Source organism: Camelus ferus, chromosome 3 (assembly GCF_009834535.1).
Source record: "Camelus ferus isolate YT-003-E chromosome 3, BCGSAC_Cfer_1.0, whole genome shotgun sequence".
Lineage (NCBI taxonomy): Eukaryota > Metazoa > Chordata > Mammalia > Artiodactyla > Camelidae > Camelus > Camelus ferus.
In genome coordinates this window covers 33,915,103-33,936,067 of record NC_045698.1, presented here as the reverse complement: position 1 = coordinate 33,936,067, position 20,965 = coordinate 33,915,103, and the positions used below count along the sequence as shown (strand labels likewise).

General features: G+C 37.6%; 1 protein-coding gene across 2 annotated transcripts in view; it reads right to left on the bottom strand.

The window, feature by feature from the left end:
• ITGA1 (integrin subunit alpha 1) overlaps positions 1-20,965 on the bottom strand; it is a 152,864-nt gene that overhangs the window by 45,326 nt on the left and 86,573 nt on the right. For both annotated transcript variants that reach the window (XM_032471957.1, XM_006185916.3), the window contains 5 exons: positions 20,764-20,914; positions 14,572-14,737; positions 9,146-9,219; positions 8,329-8,470; positions 1,977-2,119 (listed from right to left, as the gene is read on the bottom strand). In XM_032471957.1, coding sequence (XP_032327848.1) covers positions 1,977-2,119; positions 8,329-8,470; positions 9,146-9,219; positions 14,572-14,737; positions 20,764-20,914 — 676 coding nt within the window. The remainder of the gene's footprint in view (positions 1-1,976; positions 2,120-8,328; positions 8,471-9,145; positions 9,220-14,571; positions 14,738-20,763; positions 20,915-20,965) is intronic.

Below are 20,965 nucleotides of genomic sequence, written 5' to 3'. Positions count from 1 at the left end.
GCTCCATATTGATTTTTCTCACAGGCTTATGAAGGGTTTAGAAGGTCTAATTAATTAATTAACTACAAACACAAAATGTTGGCAGATCTGGCATTGTTGGACTTTTATTTCTACACAGCAATAGTCACCTGGAGCTGAGTGGGAGCTGAACCTTTAGATGGTCCACAAGCTGCCCAGGCCATGGCTCCCACCCCCCCATCGTCTTCTATCCAGCAGCTTTTTTATTTGCTTTACCCACTCTCTACCTGCAACCATTTGAATTTGTGTTCCTTGTTACAGAAAACATGTCTAAAACCACTTTTAAAAATACCACTTTAAAAAAATATCTCAACTGCCTGAGATGCTGGCATTCTAATCATAGTGCCATCTTTCTCCCAGATTCCCAGGCTTGAAATCAAATCATTATTTAAATCATTTGTGATTCTCTCTTCAAATGTTCATAAGCACTTTTCAAATGAAATTCTATGTTTCCTGCCTCATAGACAATTAATAGAGTGATAACTCATTTGGAGACCTAAGGTGTCATCCAAACGCTTCATTTAACAGTCTTGCCAGTTCTTCCTTATTCAAGTCTGCCACAGACCTTCCTTTTCCATTTTTATTGTTGATATGTCATCTCAGGTCTTCTCGCCATATCCTTGAGCTCCAAAAAGAGCCTTTTGTTGTTGTTGTTGATGCATTTTCTGGTTATAAATGTGGGCAAAGGGCTAATTACATCCTTGCACCTGGTAAATGAGAATCTGGCCTTTGGCTTACTCTGACTCTGGTCCCCTGGAAATATGAGGGAAGGATTTCAACTATGGTACTTAGTAACACTGAATGTGGTAAAAATAACCTCACTGGCTCACTGCACTTGGTGGAACTTCAAATACTGGATGGAGATAACCTATGCTGGGCTTCCTAGAATGCAGTGACCCCTGTGACTGCATGCTCTTAGCAGGACTGCTAGGAGCTGTGTCTGTGGTGCTATTGTAAAGATGATGGCTCCTGTGGGGCTTTAAAGCTAGAGCAGCTCCTGCACCTGCCCGAAGTGTCTGTCTCCTGGCACCTAGGCGGTCCTGTTGTAGGGCTGCAGGGCTTCAGCCAGGGCTAATGGAGGGGTGGAGGCTGGTGCTGCCCTGCCCTTCCAAGTGGTTTGCATGTGTGTGTCTAGAATATTTAGTGAAATATTTAGTGAAGCTGAAGAATGCCCCCACCAGTGAGGACTGTAGAATAGTTAATAAATTCTCATTCTAGAACACCTGTAAAACACAGAAAACTATGCAAAAAGTAATAAAAATTGTCCAAATGATCACAATTTAATAATAACCAACAATACCATAGGTATTTCTTTCAGTTTAAAAAAATAGTTATATACACACTTATGTTTGCACATTGCATATATGATTTCTTAAATTACTTTTAATATTCCATATTATCTAATGAGACTTCCCTGATTTTACATGTTATAGATTACTTCCCATCACCTCCAGGAGAAAAATCCAAATTCTTTAGTCTGCCATTCAAAACCTCACCCAATGGGGGCCCACTTCTTTTTCACTGGCTCTTGGCCTGCTCTTCCTACCTGTCTACACTCTGTCTTTCATCTAGCCCACACTTTAGCTCATATTAAGACTTCCTGTACCAATCCTTGCTTAAAAAGGAATCTTTCCACCTTCTGAATTTATTGTCTGTGGCACTGGCACCTTCATGCTTCTTAATGTTTTAGATTTCTTTTTCTGATATGTATTTGTACGTCTGTATCTACATCATTATCTACACACCGTACCTCTGCCTCCTTCCGGCTGAAATGTTCCTGAGGCCAAAGATGGAGACACTTTACATGTCTCCAGGGAAACTAACTCAGGGCCCTGTTCACAGTTGATGGTGTATGTGGGGGTGCTGTTTTTTTTTTTTTTTTAAGTTTAGGACAGTAGACAGTTAAGTTTACAAACAGTATGAATGGATTAGTTGAAAACAATAATTTTGAAGGGTACCTGTTCTCCACTGAGTGTCTGGAGAATGCTGATGTCTCCATCTTCCATCCTGTAGATGATGACCTGGCCTGTATGATTGTATCGCGGCTGTCCGGCAAGGTAGAGCACATCTCCAGGGACAGTGGCGGAGTTTACTGTGTAACCTAACAAAAGAGAGACACCACGTGTACTCGCTGGCCCCTTGGAGTGTGCAAGGAATAAGTTAAGCTCCATTTTAAATGGTAGGGAATCATTTTTCTGTGTTTATATGGACTTTTCTCTTTTTTAAAAAAAAAATATACTTTAATGCAAATAAGTTTGTTTTGGTAGGAGCTTTTAGTGTGCTCCCTGATAATCTACCCTAACTGCTTTGTCCTAAAAAGGTATTTTTCCCTAACCTCAGTTTTTCATTTTTTTAAAGGCATTAGTGATATAACAACAACAGAAAACACACACACACACACACACACACACAAACTCTTGTAGTTTCAATTTACTCCTTTGTACTAAATCAATTGTATTTCATTTGGATCCATGTGTTTGTACTATACAAATTGATAATTGATCATTTTATACAGTTGGAATCACAATAAATGTAAACCTCTTCTGTACTGCTGGCCTAGTTTTTTAATTGTAATGTTAAATGGTTGAAGCTTATTTCTCTGAGTTAAGGTATGAATACATTCTGTTTATACTGCAAGACCATTCCCTGATGGAATGGTGGAATTTAGGTGGTTTTTAATTTTTTGGCATTACACTTAAAGCCTGCAAAGACATCATTGAGCATTTAATTTGTTTTCTTTCTTTTGGATTTTTTTGACGATAAATTTCAAGGAACAGATTACTAGATCAAATTTTTGATGGTTCTTATAGTGTATGGCAAATTGTTTCCAGAACATTTATACTAGCATGTATACTATTCCATGAACAGCCATCTAAGAGAGTAGTTTCACCAAACTCTCACAAACATTAGGTATCATTACTACAATTTAAATTTGTGGCTGTTCTGATGGGTGTTAAACAATCTACCAATATCACCTTCCTGTGATTGTGATTTTCATTTGTTTAATTAAAAGTGAGCTTGAATAGCTTTTCATCTTTAATCATTCCTCTTTTTAATTAGGGTTTCATGCCCTTTAAAAATTTAAAGTATGTCTTTAAGGCAGATTATTATTAATTTTTGAGTGAAGAATTAAACATTCTTTGTATCTCCAGAGAAAAGAGCTAAATCAATAGATAAAAATTACCACATGCAGATTTCAACTCTACAAGAGGAAGAAATGTTCTAATAACCAGAGTTGACCATCATTGGAGCAGAGGGCAAATTATTTTTCAAAATGCCACAGAACAGCATTTCTTACTGAGAAAATGACTATATTGATAATATATACTAACCAAGTATATTTTACCATAAGACAACAGTTCCACTTTCCTCCAAAACTTTTAAAAAGACACAGAGGTTTTGTACTAAAATATGTTTATTCTTACAAGTGCTAAAGGAACACAATTCCTCAGCCGTATTTTCCTTCATGAATATTTTTCTCACATTTTCATTTCTTCATCCATCTTAGAGCTTTTAAAAAAAAAACTATACATAATAGACTGTAAATTTAATAGTTTAGTATTAATTTAATAATTTAACTGTAAATAGACTATTATTTTTAAACATGTAATGTGTTATATTTTTATGTTACTAACCACAGTATTGTTGAAAAAACAAAAACTTTAGGATCAAGTTTATAACATAAATAAAACGGAGGAGAATATGCAAAACAAAGGCTGCTTTATTTCATGTTGCTACTAAGAAATACGAACAACGGAATGGGATGAGTGTTAGGATACATTGATTTGCTTTTTTTTTTTTTTCAACTTTTAGAGCTATGAATGCAAACTGATAAAAGAATCTTTAAAAAAATAAGTTGAAAACTATGTTTGAGGCTTGGAGTTGTGTGATTATTTAATTCACTTTGATGAGTCACACTCCATAACTAAAACTATTAGATGAAATCTTCACAGGGGCAGAAACAACCAGTGAGGCAGTCCTGGTTGAAGCTCTGGCGTCCAAAGACAGTGAAGAGGGATTGAGAAAGGGGTCCCAGGAAAGTCAAATTTTAATAAAAGGAAAATCATTATAAAGATTTAAAAGCTTAACATCACTTTCTGAAAAAGGCACACATTTGAAGAGAAAGAAAAGTTGCTGGTGTAGCTCTGTGTGTGGATTTATAAAGAGTGACTCCTGTTGGCTCTCATGAGAAAACTGCTAGGATCTGGTGAGGTAATGGGAAACAGGTATGATCTGTCTGAATCTCATGCGTTTGCCTCACGTCTGTACTTTTTCTTTGGAGTTAGTCAGGCATGATTAGCAAACTGTGGGCGGGGGAGGCAGGGAACACAATTCCATCGACTGGATTGTTACAGCAAAACCACCTGCTAAGCACATATGGGCAGAAAGCCATCACTGGGTTACAGAAAGATGGGCGCATGACTATCCAAAGGGAGGTTCCACAGCTTCAATTACTACTTCTTTCTGATCATTAGTGGTTAGTTTGGGATTTTTTACAGACTATCTGTTTCTTACTTTGTTTCCTCTATATGAATTTCCATAGTCTAACAACTTGCAATCTACACAGATTTCAGGTGAACATGTTCAATCTCTTCTTAGTTTATAACCCACGTGAGGAAACATTTTGAAAGCCTAATTTTAGATTTAGAATAATATTTAGGGGGAAAAAGCTGTCTTTCTCTCCTGAATTCTTTCTTTCTCCCTGCCCTCTTTTTCTATTTTGAAATAAATCTTACATATATTTGACTTTATTTATGTTGGCAAAATGTCTAAGGCAGTGACCTGTGACTAAGCTAATGAAATGAGTTCTGAAACAGAAAAAAACATCATCTTAGCACCCTGTAGACAACACGCCTCCAAATTTCCTTTTCTGGAAAGAGAAGAATCATAAATACTGTGGTCAGGATTGAAGGTTCTATTAATTTTATCTTGCTTGCAGCAATATCTTTAAGTCTTGAATTCTCTAAGTCTGCTTTAAGGAAACCATTACCCCAAATATTTTTAAAATAATAGATTTAGGGTTCTTTAAGGCTATTTGTTTTTAAGGAATTTAATCACTTTGTCATCATTCAGAATATCAAAAATATTCTAGTGTTATTTATCAAATAACATTATTATTTAATATTTTATTAAATGTGCTGTTAAAATGTGTGAACTTCCTTAGAGTAGTGACAATGTCACTCACATCTTGGTGGACTTCACACAGCGTCTTTAATGTAAATATTCAGTACTAATTAGTAGCAGTATTAATGTCAGCTACTGTTAGTATTTTATGTAATATACTTGTATTAGTCTTCTATTGCTGCTGTAACAAATTTTCACAAATTTGGTGACTTAAAACAGCACAAATTTTTTTATCTTTTAAAGTTGGAAGTCAGACCTAGGTCTCTCTGGCTAAAATCACAGCGTTGGCAGGGCCGGGGTCTTTCCAGAGGCTCTAAAAGGGAGTCCATTTCCTTGCCCATGGTGCCTTCTAGAGACCACTCACATTCCGTGGCTTGTGGCCCCCCTTCTCCATCTTTAAAGCCAACAAAATTGCGTCTCTGTGACCATTTTTCTATAGTTCTATCTTCTGGCCACAAATAGGAGATCTTCTCTGACTTAAGAGCCCATGTGATGAGACTGGGCCCAGCCAGGATATCCCAGGATAATCTCATCTCAAGATGCTTAACTTAATCACACCTGCAAGGCCCCTTTTGACATATAAGATCTGGGTCTGGGGATTAGGACATGGACATCTTTGGGGTCATTATTCTGCCTGTCATACTACTAATAAGAGGAATGTTTATTATATAACATCACATGCTAGCGCAATAACAGGCAGCACCTATTGAGTGTTGACTGTCTATCAAGCATAATACTAAATACTTTATAGGTATTATTTAATTTTATATTCATAACAATCCAAATATACATATAATACATTATAAATAATTACTATATTTATGTAAAATACTTTTTTTAGACATAAGCAAATTGAGGCTTTGAGAAATAATGTAATTTGCCTAAAGTCATAGCCAGGAGCAAGGTCAGAAAACAAACTCAAGTCTCCATGACCTCAGAGTATCTCTGACTGACTGTACGTCCAGTGCCCTAATCACTTCAAGTCTTTAGTATCATGGGATCAGCAGCTTTATAATTTTTATTTTTATGGTTTCATAATGTACCATCAACATATACTTAACTAGCCCTATACTTCTGGACATTTAGGATATGCCATTTATCCCAATACCATAAATAATAATACAATTAAAACAATTGCTCCCATGGCATTCTTTAATTGGATTTTTTCCCCTTAGGTTAGATCCTCAGAAGTAAAAAATTTAGGTCAATGTGGTGTAAACATTTTTATGGCTCTGGATAAACATTGTCAAATGACTTTCCTAGAAAGTTACACTAATGTATATGCCACCATTACGTATGAGAATTAGCATCCTCTGATTCTTCTATCTAGGATGGAAAGAAGCCTCAGGCAAAACTGGTCCTTGATTTCAAGGCGTTTCACGTAGAATAGTCTTAGAGAATCTTGAAGACCCTTTAGAAGCCATCTAACCTAACCTCCTGTCCTCTTTTTACGCATTCTATATCATAGCACATATTATACTGATAGTAATTGCTTGGTTCAGTATTGTCTCTCACCCAAAAAGGTAAGCTTCATCAAGGCAGGGATAGATACCTCTTATTTATCTTGTTATTCTCATTTTATAACTCAGTGTTTGGCACACTGCAGGTTCTCACTATCTATAAGTGCTTTCTTGATCAACCCAGAATCAGGCATTTTTGGTACTGCAAAATGAACACTGGAATAAGAATTGAGACCCAGATTCTAGTTTCATTCCTGCCACAGGTAGTTGTGATGCAACATTTATATTTCTCTATTTCTTAATTTGGAAAATTAGATGTTTACTATATGCTTTCTAATATTTCTTTTAATGATAAAAAACATGAATTTTAATGGCAACCCCTTAATTTTTACATAATAATCCTCCAAATATTTAAAAGACATGCAGTGTACATTTTGTTTTCTAACCATCAATTTCTTCAGGTTTGGTGAGGAGAAGGATGGGTAGATGGGGACTGTTTCCAGCTCTGTATCTTGTAGATAATTTTTTACTGGCAATCCTAGTTTGGCATTTTCTTTTATAATGTGTGATGCTTAGGACAATGCTTAGAATACTTTAGCTGCTCCTTGCTTAGGGTAGAATGAAATAGGACTTTTATGGGAAATAGACTAGACTTTCATTAGCACATTTCAACATGTCTTAAGGGGTTTTAGCATTCACGTTATACCTGCTGCTTCCTGCTATACTTTTAATTATCTAAACTCAGACTTTTCATTCTTCTTAAATCCTGCTGACGCTACAGCTTTAATACACGCCCTTGAATAAGACGTGTGGACGTGCTAGTAAACACCTGCCACCTTCTTTGTAAAACAGAAGAAAGCTGGGATAGAGAGAGAAAAAGACTCACCCCTCCCAGGACAGAAATATCACAAAGAGGAATCCAAACATGCTAAAGTATGACCACTGCACGGTCTTTGTTTTCTTTACCCCTGCACCCCCAGCACCGAAAATGATGCCTGGGGCGGGACAGGTGCCCCCTAAATATTTGTTGAGTGAATAGGGGGGCTAGGAAACATATCCTGGGGGTCCTTTCTATCCTAGACTCTCCCAACTGTTTACTGAAATCATCCAGTGATAAAAGAGTCCCCTGGCCAACCCCGGCCGGGCACAGATCCAAAATAAAGTGACACCAGACACACACCTCCTCGTTTTAGACAAGCCTTTGGAAAATCGTTCATGTGCCTGATTGTGAACAGAAGTATTAAAGAAGCAGCCATATGACAAAATAGATGAAAAGTTTACTTTCCAAAATTAAGACCCATAGAAAGGAACAAATGATACAGGATATTTAAAAGAATATGGGAGCCTAATCTTCAGGATATAGGCTGAGTTAAGGTTTCTTTTCCTAACTCTGCTTCCTGTCCACTCGACCTGAAGCACTTCTTGTAGTTAACGAGAATGTCAGACAGAGAGGTCCTCAAAAAGTGTGAATATCAGTCCAAATCATTCCCAGCGCTAGCAGCCCCTCCGAGAAACGCTCTCCCATGTTCTGTTATTTTTACTAAGGCTACTCAGAGGTCTGGAAACTTTCACGGGTCCTGGAAAACATCTAACCCTTAGAAATGATCTCTCTTACATGGTTGTATATAGGTATGCTTATAAAAATATGAGAAAATTAAGCTAAGAAAATTTTAAAAACACAAAAATGTGAAAAAGCAACTTTCTATCCATGACATCCAAACTTTACCTAAGTAAGAAGCAAGAGGTTCATTCTTCGTAGACTCAACATTAAAGGTGGTGTTTTGGGGAATTAGGATTTGATTAGCCTTCTGCATGATGACTGTTCCATTCCAATCGTAGGCTCCCACAGCTCCAAGCATGACCCAGTCCTTATATCCAAATAAAGAAAACAACATTTAACAAAAGTAGTAAGAGCAAACACTTACATAGCATTAATACGATAGGTACTATTCAAAGTGCTTTACATATATTAATTCATATAATTATCACAATGACCCTTTGGGCTAGATGCCATGATTTTCACCCCTATTTTACAGAAAAGGAAACTGAGGCAGAGCAAGTAAAGCATCCTAGGTTATACAGTACAACTGCACATTGAAATGTCAGTATTCCTGTGCAGGGACCATGGTACCTTTTCTTCCATCAACTACAAGGGATATCTTTTCCAATCTTTTTGCCTTATGGATGCTAAGAATCTGGGTCTTGAACATGGCATTCCAGCAAGACCCTTGGGTACCTCAACACTGAAAAAAATATACATTTTATATTTTTAGCCACTATATTAAATTAAATATTTATTTAGCTAGATGTAGATTTACAGAAAGCAGACCTCACACTGATTTGCAATTATCAGTACAATATAGTGAGCTGTGTAACATAACATTTTTTCCTAACAAGAAGCTTATGAAATAGTGTTTGCCTCTTTGGACTGGAAACAAGTGAACTGCAAGTTGCGCTTATAATGCTGATACCTTGGTATTGGGTTTGGGAAAGGAAATCTCAAACAAAAAGATATTTTATTTTTTACCAGCTGGGTGACATACCTGTGAATAATGAGCACTGAAGCCCGTCTGAGACATTTCCATCTCAAAAGAAGCGGCCGACTGGTCAGCTGTAGCTGTAATGTAGAAATCGCCTTAAGCACATTGCTGATTTACAGAAGACAGAAACCTGGTACAGTCTGTGGTCTCTACCAACCAGAACTTCTAGCATCTTTAGGACCTTTTTAGCCACACATTTCTCAACCCCAGATTCCTAGGTGGGGCTGGGGTGGGTGGAGACACGGAAGGTTAGCAGAAGGACTGAGGTTCACATTCTTGACCGCTCGCTTCCCCACTCTTGCTGGAGGACTTGAGACATCTATCCACGCTTCTGTTCTTCTCTAGTGGGCTTGTGTAGGCTCGTCCTCTGGTGCTTTGGATCCAGGTGGTTGAAAGCTCTGTGCTTACCCTCACTCCTGACACGTTAGGCTAAACTTACCTGATAAGTCACAGGACTGACAACAGTTGATTCACATATTTAAATAGGTTTCTTGACTCTACCAGCCTCACCCATATTTCCTGCCATATTTCCTCTTAGAATTGCATTGTTTGATAGAGGGTTTAGGGATTCTGGGTTTGCATTTGCTCTAATGTCTGGCTGTGGGTATCACTTCCAGAACAGGAGGGGACTTTCTGACAGGGCTCCGGGACACATGGCCATTCAATCACACATTTTTAAAAGATTCTGTACCCTCATTGAAGCTCTTTACTGACACACAGAGCTAATCCACAGTATTCTATGGGAGTGTGCTACCTGCAAAATATTTACCAACCCAAAGTCACAAGCTCCTGAGGGGATTAATGGAATGTTGATTTATTTACTTTTGGAGGGAGTTACTGATTTCTTTGGCCTTGCCAATAAGTTAAAACTAGCACATACTTTTAAGAGAGTCAAACTGCCCTTTCATCGAGGCGTGACAGCAATCAAACTTGTGAAATCAAACTTACTTACTCTTTATTTACTGGCATCAGTTTGTTAACAAATACATCAGTAATTGAATTTTTATAGGACTAGATTAAATGGGGGAAATCAATCAAACATTCAAATACATTATTTTAATCTCACATACAAAGTGCCCTCTAATTTAAATGACTGAGATGCACTTTAGCTTTAATTTAGACTTTTATTTTATGTCCACAGTGCTTTGCCATTTGTCTCTGCAAGATCAATTATAAGAATGCAGTAGTAGAGACCTACTATTTCCAGCACCTTCCCCTGCTGCTGTTCTGTTTACAACTGAGAACAGAGAGAAGGACATTCTGTGAAACCCTGCCTGCTGAATCTGCACAACGACAAAACACACTGTGCATCCCTGATGCTCCTCGCTGGACTTGTTCCTGGGTGTTGCAATAACTACTGTAATCTGTGTGCAGCTTCTGGTGAGGAATTTCAGCATTTCTCCCAGTACGTGATGGGAAAGGGAGACACTAGATCATTTTCTGAGTTCATCAGGCAAAGAGCTGGCCTGCTTACCTCACTAGGTGGCACTGTCCTTCGAAAAGCATGATTTTCATAATTGCTGCTATTTGCCATCTAAAGATAAATGTTGCTAGGAAATGGAGATTTCCCAAGTAACAAAGAAATGAAGCCCTTTCTGACCTCATTATGTAAAATGTCAGAAATGGGCTAGTCAAAACACTGTTTGAGTTGGCCCTAAAACTGCAGCAATGAAGATGTGGGAGACATTTTTAATCTGTGGAGTTCCTTATAAAATAATTTGGTTTTTAAATATGAAGACTTCTTGGAATATGTATGTACTCCAATGTTATAACCTTTAACTCACAGTGCGGTTAGGTTAGAAAGAATCTGAAAATGTCATGTAAGGCAAATTGACCCCTCCCCCACCCAACAGCTGATACAGGCTTCATTTCTACAAGTCTTAGGTCATATTTTCTTGCTTCCTTAAGATGAGATTTAGAAATGAGACTGTATTGTGTTTAACTATCTACTGTAACTAAGTAATTTTTCTTTTAAATGATCTTTGCAGATTGTTTTATTATATCTGGTCCATGTTATTAAAAATCAAAAGTGCACAATGACTTGGAAAACCTACGATCTTTCCTTAAGGCCAGCTAAGCTCATAATTTGGCCTAATAGTAAATGATACAGGCTGGCTGCTGTGAGACTAAGGCCATTTAAAAATGGCTTGTACACAGAACATAGGACAGCCAAGTTCTCTAGAAGCAGCTGTGACTTCAGACTGATAAATAAGGTGAGTGCTCTGTTTCTAAAGGCAGAGGGGAAAAGGAGCCAGGGCAAAAGGAAACCAGAAAAATTCAGTCTGGATGGACTCAGGACCCCTGTCATCTTAAAACAAACTTCCCACTTAGAGGTTGTGGTCAAGTCATGAAATCAACAGAGTGAGTCATAACCAGCATTTGTTTTTAATTGAAAGAGAATAGAGGTGCCTGCAGCCTGGATGGTCCTTGCTGAGATAGCCTCTCTTTAAAAATACACTACTGGAGAAAGCAGCCAAGATGGTGAAGTAGAAGGACCCTGAGCTCACCTCCTCTCAGGAGCACACTGAAATCACAACTGCAGAACAATCACAGATGTAAAAGACCAGAATATACCAGGAAAGATCTACCACTAAAGACATAAAGAAGGAACCACGATGAGATGGCTAGGAGGGACAGACTCATGATATAATCAAACCCCATGTCCCCTGGGGTGGGCAGCCCACAAACTGGAGAATAATTACATTGCAGAGGTTCTCCCACAGAAGTGAGAACTCTGAGCCCCACATAAGGGCCCCCAGCCTGGGGTCTGGCACCAGGAAGAGGATCCCCCAGAACATTTGGCTTTGAAGGCCAGAGGGGCTTGCTGCCAAACAGAAAAAAGAAAAAATAATAGAAAGAAATAAGGACAGTTTAAGAGACTTCTGGGACAACATCAAGCATGCTAATATTCACGTTATAGGTTTCTCAGAGGGAGAAAAGAGAGAGAAAGGGCCTGAGAAAATATTTGAAGAGGTAATAGCTGAAAACTTCCCAAACCTTGGAAAGGAAACAGTCATGCAAGTCCAGGAAGTGTAGAGTCCCATACAGGATTAACCCAAAGAAGAACACACCAAGACACATTATAATGAAAATGACAAAAAATAAAGATAAAGAGAGAATATTAAAAGCAACAAAGGAAAAGTAACACGTAACATACAAGGGAACTCCCATAAGGCTATCATGTGGTTTTTCAGCAGAAACTCTGCAGGCCAGGAGTGAGTGGCATGATACACTTAAAGTGATGAAAGAGAAAAACCTATAACCAAGAATACTCTACCCAGCAAGACTCCCATTCAGATTTGATGGAGGAATCATCAGCTTTAAAGACAAGCAAAAGCTAAAAGAATGCATCACCACCGAACCAGCTTTACAATAAACGCTAAAGGAACTCCTCTAGGTGGAAAAGAAAAAGCCACAATTATAAACAAGAAAATTAAAAAATGGAAGGGTTCACTGATAAAGGCAAACATACAATAAAGTTAGGAAATCATCCACACACAAAGCTAGTAGGGAGTTTAAAAGACAAAAGTAATAATATCTATATCAACAATACCTACAGACAAATGAAAACAAAAACACAATGATCCAAAACTTACAGCATGCAGCTACCATAAGATTCTGCAATCCCACTCCCGGGTATATATCTGGAGAAAACTTTAATTTGAAAAGATACATGTACCTCAATGTTCATAGAAGCACTATTTACCCTAGCCAAGACATGGAAGCAAACTAACCATCCATTAACAGATGATTGGATAAAGAAGATGTGGTGTATACAGGTGTGTGTATATAATGGAATATTACTCAGCCATAAAAAGAATGAAATAATGCTATTTGCAGCAACATGGATGGACCTACAGATTATCACATTAAGTGAAGTAAGTCAGACAGAGAAAGACAATTATCACATGCTATCATTTATATGTGTAATCTTTAAAAATGATACAAATGAACTTACTTAAAAAACAGAAACAGACTCACAGACATAGAAAACAAACTTACGGTTACCAAAGGATAAAGGGGAGGTGGGGTATAAATTAGGAATTTGGGATTAACATAGACACTGCAATATATAAAACAGACAAACAACAAGGACCTACTGTATAGCATAGGGAACTGTAATTCAATATCTTGTAATAACCTACCTAAGTTGCAGTGATTCAGTTTTATATATATATACACAGAGATATAAATACATATATAACTGAATCACTTTGCTGCACACCTGAAACTAACACAACATTGTAAATTATACCTCAGCTAAAAAAGGTTAAAAAAAAGAAAAAGAATAGAACAGAAGTGATTAGGAATTATCAGAGTGCATTGCAGATGATAAAGCTTTTTCCTGAAATTTTATTTTTATATGTATACATATGTGTACATTGTGTAACAAAGCAAAATATATTCATTATCATGAATCATTGCCAATAAAAGTTTGAAAGCTATCACTGTAAATCATTTTCTTTCCTTTCTATACCTTTTCTTTGTCAGTCACTTTTCCCAGTCACAATGCTCAATCAAAATGGTCCACCTTTTTTCAGTTATGTCTCTTTCCCATTTTATCTTTGTATTTCCTATTATCAGGTCATATCAGGGAGACTGAGAAGGTCCTTGTAAAGTTCTATGTTTAAGTTGAAAAACAACAGTCCTTGGTGTGTCCTGTGCTCACAGGCAGCCTCGGAGCGGAACTGACTAGTGGTTTCTCATCCTAGGTTGAGAAAAAAGGGCACATTCTCTAAGTCTCCAGATTATCAGAGAATGTGAAGAAACAGGCTTTTTCAGTTTGCCTGGCATAACAATCCTGAAAACTTCTTTTTTTTTGTCAGGGGAGATCTAGTTCCAAGGTAATTTGTTCCTTGACATCTTCTACCTAAGACAGTGGAGGAATTTCTGAATGGAAAACAGCCATTAAAATAAAAGAAAAAATTTACAAATACAGTGAACTAATGTTTCGCTGCCTTGGGTCTTGAGGCAGAGTTCCACGAAGACCGTTAAAACGGGCAAGGAGCAAAACAGGAGAAAATAAATGAAAAAAGAAGTTATTGTATAAAAACCGTCCCATAGAAGCCCAAAGTGAAAAACAAAAACAAAGACTTGAGTTAGTGCCTCCATTTTCTAAACCTGTGTTGCAGAAAAGGAATAAAACACACGGGCACATTTTTGTTCTTGCGCCCCGACACTGACCATTGTCAGCATCTGGCTCTCACATCAGCTGTGCCGTGTACTTATAAAGAGAGCTTCCAGCAAACACAGTGCTATGTGAAATAGCCTTCTTAATGATAGATTTATATAATAGGGTATTATTCCATGGTGGCTGTTGTACCCAGTAAAAACACATTAGCTATGTGATAGAAATAAACAGCAAAACCCATCACGGTGCATTTGAATTGTTAAGAAGAACGCTCAGGCTTATGAGGAAACAGTCATACCTTCCAGGGCAAATATTCTTTCTCCCAGAGCTTCAACAATAGTGACTAGTGCCAGTTCATCAGAGACATTGAAGAAATGCTTTTCCATGGGTTCACTTGCAATTGATTTTATTTCCTCCACAAATTTTTCAGTGCTTATATTTTCACGCCTATAGTTGCCAAGAATCTAAGACACAACAAACACGGCAAAAACATTTTTAAAATTCTGTATGTTAAACATGAATGACAAGCGTTTTGTTGATAAACAAGAGAGTGTATAGTACTGTGGCATAATGCAATTTTTATGTGCTTCCACATACTTAGAAAAATACTTTTCAGAATATGTAGATGCCCTAGTATTAACCGTTACATACTGTTAACTGCTGTAGAAAAATATAAAGGGCAATCTTGTATGTTTATGAAAGTTTCTTCTCTTGCATTCCTGTGTCCCTGTTTATTAATAGTTGTATCGTTAAAATCTGACAGTTCAAAAGTACTGTTATGGTTTCTGAATGTCTCTGATATTATCCCAGTGACATCACCATTTGCTGGCAAAAGCAATAAGCAAGTGGATTGCTTGATCTTGAATAGGCAGTATTTCCTGAAAATCTTACCAAAGGGCAATCAGACATGTATATTTTTGAAACAGATGTTTGGGACTAAGTAGAAATCTAACTTGGCAGTCTAAAAAATAAACAATTGGGATATTCCTGTTTGAAACAAAATGCTCAAGACAAGGGCTTTCTTTTTATTTGGGAAGAGAGGCAGGAATTATCTGCTAAAATTAACTAAAATTTAGATATTCTAGTAGGTTTTCTCAAACATTTAGTTTATTCTTTGAAGTAAGGTTTATTGAGATAAAATTTATATACAGTAAAGTTTACCCCTTTTAGATGTACAATTCTATGACTTTGACAAGCCTGTACAGTGGTGTTACCACCACGTGGAGATTAGAATATCTCACCCCTCAAATTTCCCTCTTGCCCCTTTGTAGTCAGTCTCCTCCTCCCCTTAACTCTTCACAAACACTGATCTGTTTTCTGTCCTAATAGCTTTGCTTTTTCCAAAATGTTAAATTTAAGGAATCACACAGCATGTACCTTTTGAATCTGGCTTCTTTCACTTTGCATAATGCTTTTAGAGTCATCCATGTTGTCACCTGGATCACTAATTCAGTCTTCTGTATTGCTGAGCAGGATGCCATTGTAGAGATGCATAATTTATTTGTTGAAAATGTTTGAGTTGTTTTCAGTTTGAAATGACTATGAATAAAGCTGCTATAAATATTGGTACTCAGGTCTTTGTGTGGACATATGTTTTCTTTTGTGTGTAGTAAAGATCTAGGAATGAGAGTGCTGGGTTTTACAGTAAGTGTATGTTTAACTCTATAAGAAACTGCCAAACTGTCATCCAGAGTAATTGTTCCATGTTGCCATTTTGCCTTTGCCACGAGCCGCGTATGAGAGACCCAGTTGCTTTGCATCCCTGACAACACTTGGTATTATCAGTTTTTTTCTTTGCTTGCTTGTTTCAGTTATAGCAATTCTACTGGTGTGTGTAGTGGCATCTCATTTAATTTACATTTCCCTGATGGCTGATGATATTGAGACTTTTTCATGTGCTTATTTGCCATAGTATTTCCTTTTTTGGTGTGGTATCTATTCAAATCTCCTGCTAGTTAAAAAAAGTGGATTGTTTATTTTCTTGTTATTTAGTTGTGAGACTCTGTATATATCCCGGATACAAGTCCTTTATGTGTTTTGCAAACGTTTTCTCCCAGTCTGTATATCGTCTTTTCCTTTTACAGTATCATTTGAAGAGTAGACTTTTTTAGTTTTGATGAAGCCCAACTAATTTTTTTTTAATGGTTTGTACATTTTCTTCCTAAAAATTTAGTTGTTAAGGTAAACATTTCTTAAAATTTAGAAATGAATATGAAAATGTTCCAGTTAAAGTAAATGAAAAAAATCTTAAAAAAAACCCCATATGTAAATTAAAAAGACAAAAAAAGTAAAAAAAAAAAACCCCAATATGCAGATAGGGCATTTCAATTTTTTTAATTGCATAAAAATGGCATTAAGAAAATGGCATTATGGACATTTAGAAAAATGGGAAGATTTTTAAGGAAAAAATTTGGTAGAATGTGTCCTGTAATTTATTATTTTTATCTCTATTAGATTGTGTTTCCTTCTTATTTTTGCTTTAATTTTTTTTATAATTTTTTCAGTAAGAACATTACTTTTGTAATAAGAGAGAAATATTTCGTTTTTACCTCATTGCAAGTGTTATCTGAAGATTATTACCTTGGTTTTTATATTTTTTTAATCAGCAGTTATGGCTCCATTATTTATAATAATCCAAACTGGAAATGACCCAAGTGCCCATAATCAGTAGAGTGTAGAACAAATTGTGGTATATATAATGGGTAAGAAAAATAAAGAATGAATCACTAGTACAGAAAATATCACGGATAATTTCTATGTCGAGTGAAAAGCTAAACACTACACAGCAGAGACTGTATGATCTCGTTTATATAAAATAGAAAAGGCAACCGAAGCTATGGTGGCAAAAGTCACATCAGTGGTTGCTGTGGAAGGTGAGTATAAAGTGAAAGAAAGCACGAGGGAACTTTCTGGGTTTGATGGAAATGCTCTCTGTCTTAATTACAGTGTCAGTTATGTGGATGTGTACAACTGTCAAAACTCATCAGTTGTTCACTTTGTACACAGTGTTCACATTGAAATTTTACATTTCACTGTGTTACTTCAATTTTGAAAAATTAAATGACCTATCATGCTATGGAAAAATATGGAGGAATCTTAGCAAGAGTTAAGTTTTGAAAGTTTTGAAATATTGTATACAGCATGATAGTCTTTTTATAAAGTTAAAAATAAAGAACCCTTTAAAAAAATTTTTTTTTCAGATAGTACAGCTATCAAAAGACTGTTTAGAAAGAGCAAGAGATGGTAAGTGTAGGATTTGGGCTGATGGTTACTAGGTGGAGGAAGGCAAGTGGTGAATGTGGTCAGATGTAAGTTGTCAGAGGACCAAGCTAGGGTATCATTTTGGGTAGTATGTCCGTGGATGCTTATAATGTTGTTAAAATAAGTATGCAGGTACCATTATAAACACAGAAACAAATAAAGTGGGCCATGCTTCGACAATGATGAGAAAGGGCAAGAAATACTGAATCTGTGGCCAGATACAATGTAAGATTGGTATAAGATTAATTTAAAATTAAGAAGCAGTCCATGGATAGAAACTTTCCACTGAAGTCTTCCTAATGCTGTCAATGCTACTGATGCTCATGGCCCACATCTTTGGTGCCTGAAATGCTAGACTGTATTCTCTGGGGGAGGGCAAACAGATGATGGCACCTTTGATACCTAGTTGTGTGCGACAAATAAGCACTCATGAGCTTTGCATACTAAAGAGACCAGGCATTGACTCCAATTGTGGACGGTATCTCTGCGTGAAGCCTGGACCACGTGGAAGTATTCTCAGCCACGGAAAAGATCCAAATAGTTAGAGTAACAGGGGAGGTAATAATGTATTGAATAATAGTTGGCAAAAGATAACTTACAGAAGTAACAACAAAAGGAAAAAGATATAATGGGATGTTTTAATTTTTTCTGTTACATCTTGTACCCCAAATGAAAAAGAAAATGTTGCAGTCAGAAGTTATCATTGTTTATAACCTAGTCATCTTGTTTATAAAATAAGTAGAGTCCCCTTGCCCCAGGGGAGCAGTGAGCCAACTGTGTGTTCTGGGATTTCATCAGGGATGAATCTTTTTCTTCACTACCTACAATTGGCTGTCTTTCACTTTTGAAAGGAAAGAAGGAAATCTCACTGACTAAATGCTGAAAAGCGATTGTGGGCGATATCAGTTATTACTTACTATAAATAAAAGATTTTGCTGAAAGACAATTTCAATTGTACTCTTAGAGTTCTGAAATGTTTTGTTCCCTGACTTTTTTTTTTTTTAAATCAATGTATATTAAGACTTTCTAGTCTCTGGGGGAAAATCTGAAGGTTTCTGAGTAGGGGGGCAACATAATTTATCTCTAAGGTTCCTTCTAATGTGACAACACTATTTTTTTTTATTATATCATGGTTGCAAACTCCTCGAGATAAAGATCCTTAAGGAAAATAATATTTATTAGTTGCCTAGCCTGCATTGTGCTAGATGTTTTCACAGTCATGTCTCACCAATTCTCTGAGACAGAGAAAGAGAAATGGTATTATTCTATTTAATAGAGGAAGTTGGAGTATGAAGTCACTTACCCAGTGCCACACAGCCCGCACATGGCAAGGGCAGAATTTGAACAAAGGTCTTTCTGGCTCCAAAATATAGTTCTCCTCTGCCCTTTCCCCACCCCCACCCTTCTGCTTCTCATTTCTGGCAAATGTCCACAAGTCCTTTGTTGTTTAAGATTGTGACACATCATGGGACATGCTTAGTGTCTCTGTGCTGATGTCTTCTTTGTTCTGGTGAAAAGCAGAGTGGTGACATGGAAAGGACTGTGGTGCCCTTGGGAACAAATGGACACAGGTGATGATGGCTCTGCAGCACCATCGAGAGACCGGTGGCAGCATGAGAGAAAACGGGGAGGACCAGCCCAGGGCAGTGGGTCATATGATGAGTCAATGGGAGAGTCTGGACTTGGCCATGTGGTCTTCAGCCGAGGGCCTGCTGGACCTTGTTTTCCTCATTCATAAAATGGGGAAGCGAAAGATGCCCTACATTCTTTGGGGGTGCCATGAGGGACAAAGAAAGGTACCTAGGACACAGGTATGAAAAGCCATTGTAGGTTACAAAGTGCTGTATAAGTGGTAATTTAACTGCTTTTCCATGTTTGAAAAAGGTGGAATTTTTATGTCTCTTTTTCTGAATGTCCCTCTTCGTGGGGTGGCACCATGAAAACTGAGTCAGCTGATTTCATGGAACTATTAGAAGTTGATTTACAAAAAAAAAAATCACTAATAAGGGCTATAAAGTATTCAGACAGTCTCTTACAATTTTTTTTTTTTTTTGCATTTTGAGGGACAAATATTATTATTATTTAAAAAATATTTTAGACTCTTTTTTTTTTTTAAATGGAGGTCCTGTGGATTAAACCCAGGACCTCATGCATGCTAAGCATGTGCTCTACCACTGAGCTATACCCACCCTCCCGAGGGACATATATTATTAATAACAGACTGCTTTGTATTGATACAAGTTTGCTCACAAAGAGCACAAATACTTTATATGTAATATTTTCTACGTCATTAAGGGCAGGCTACTTTTTCCATGGAATGAAGGGAAGTTTCTTCTTTGCTGATCCTTTGCCCTTCTTGTCCACCCTAAACGCAACTCTAGAGAAAATGTATTTCTATAGCTGCGGGCCGCTTCACTTAGGCAGCACGGTCTGGGGTTATGAAGTGGAGAGGGAATGGCTGCGTACAGAGTGCAGGAGCAATGGCACTATCTCCTGATCCCTCTCTGTGTCACCAGTGACGCCAAGAGGTGGCTGGTGCAGAGGAGCACCCATGACCACAGAACCCCGTAAGAAAGCTGTGCCACAGCAGGCACCCTTCTCCTAAGTCCCAGCGTAGACTGCCCAGGCTAGACAAAACATTGGGTGACCTTTTGCTTCTTCCCTGCAACTCAAAGAGCTGTAGGCGTGGGAATATCATTGTAGACTTACAGTAAATTACGGTAAGAGTCACATCCTGCTTTTCCACTCCCCCAGTTTACGGGAAATTGTTGATTAGCAGGCAGTTTTTACTTATTCCCTAGCATGTCTTCAGTTTCCATCTTCCTCCTCCCTCCTTTTCTCCCTCCCTTTCTCCCTCTTCTCTTGATCCCTCCCTCCACTCCTCTTTTCCCTCTTCCTCTTTTCCTCCTTTTTTCCACTCCCTATTTCTGTCCCTTTCTTCCTCTCACCTTCCCTTCCTTCCTCTTATGTATTTCTCCCTTCTCCCTCCTTTTACCTTTCTTTCTTTCCTTCCCTCTTTTCTTTCAGTGATTGTTGAGTCTCCATTTGCCTGGCACTGTGTTGGGCACCAAGGACACAAAATCCTACCCCCACAGAGTTGACCTCCAAATGGAGAAGTTTCTTTTTTTTGTCAAGCTTGTCTGTATAACTTCCAGAAAGTAACCATGATCTGTGCTCAGCTCTTCTCTTCACACCGGAGTCTGAAAGCCGTCTCCAGCCCGGTACTTACAGCTATGGAAAACCGCTGAATGCCTTCATCCTCACAGTCCTGGATGACCTGTTTCAGTCGGTAGTTGTCATGGGACTCTCCATCAGTCACAATCACCATGACTTTTTTAATCCCTCTTCGGGCACCCCGGGCTTCAGTGAAAGCCTCTTTCCTGAAATAATCACAGGAACAAAAGAGAAGCAAATAAAACACCACTGCAGGG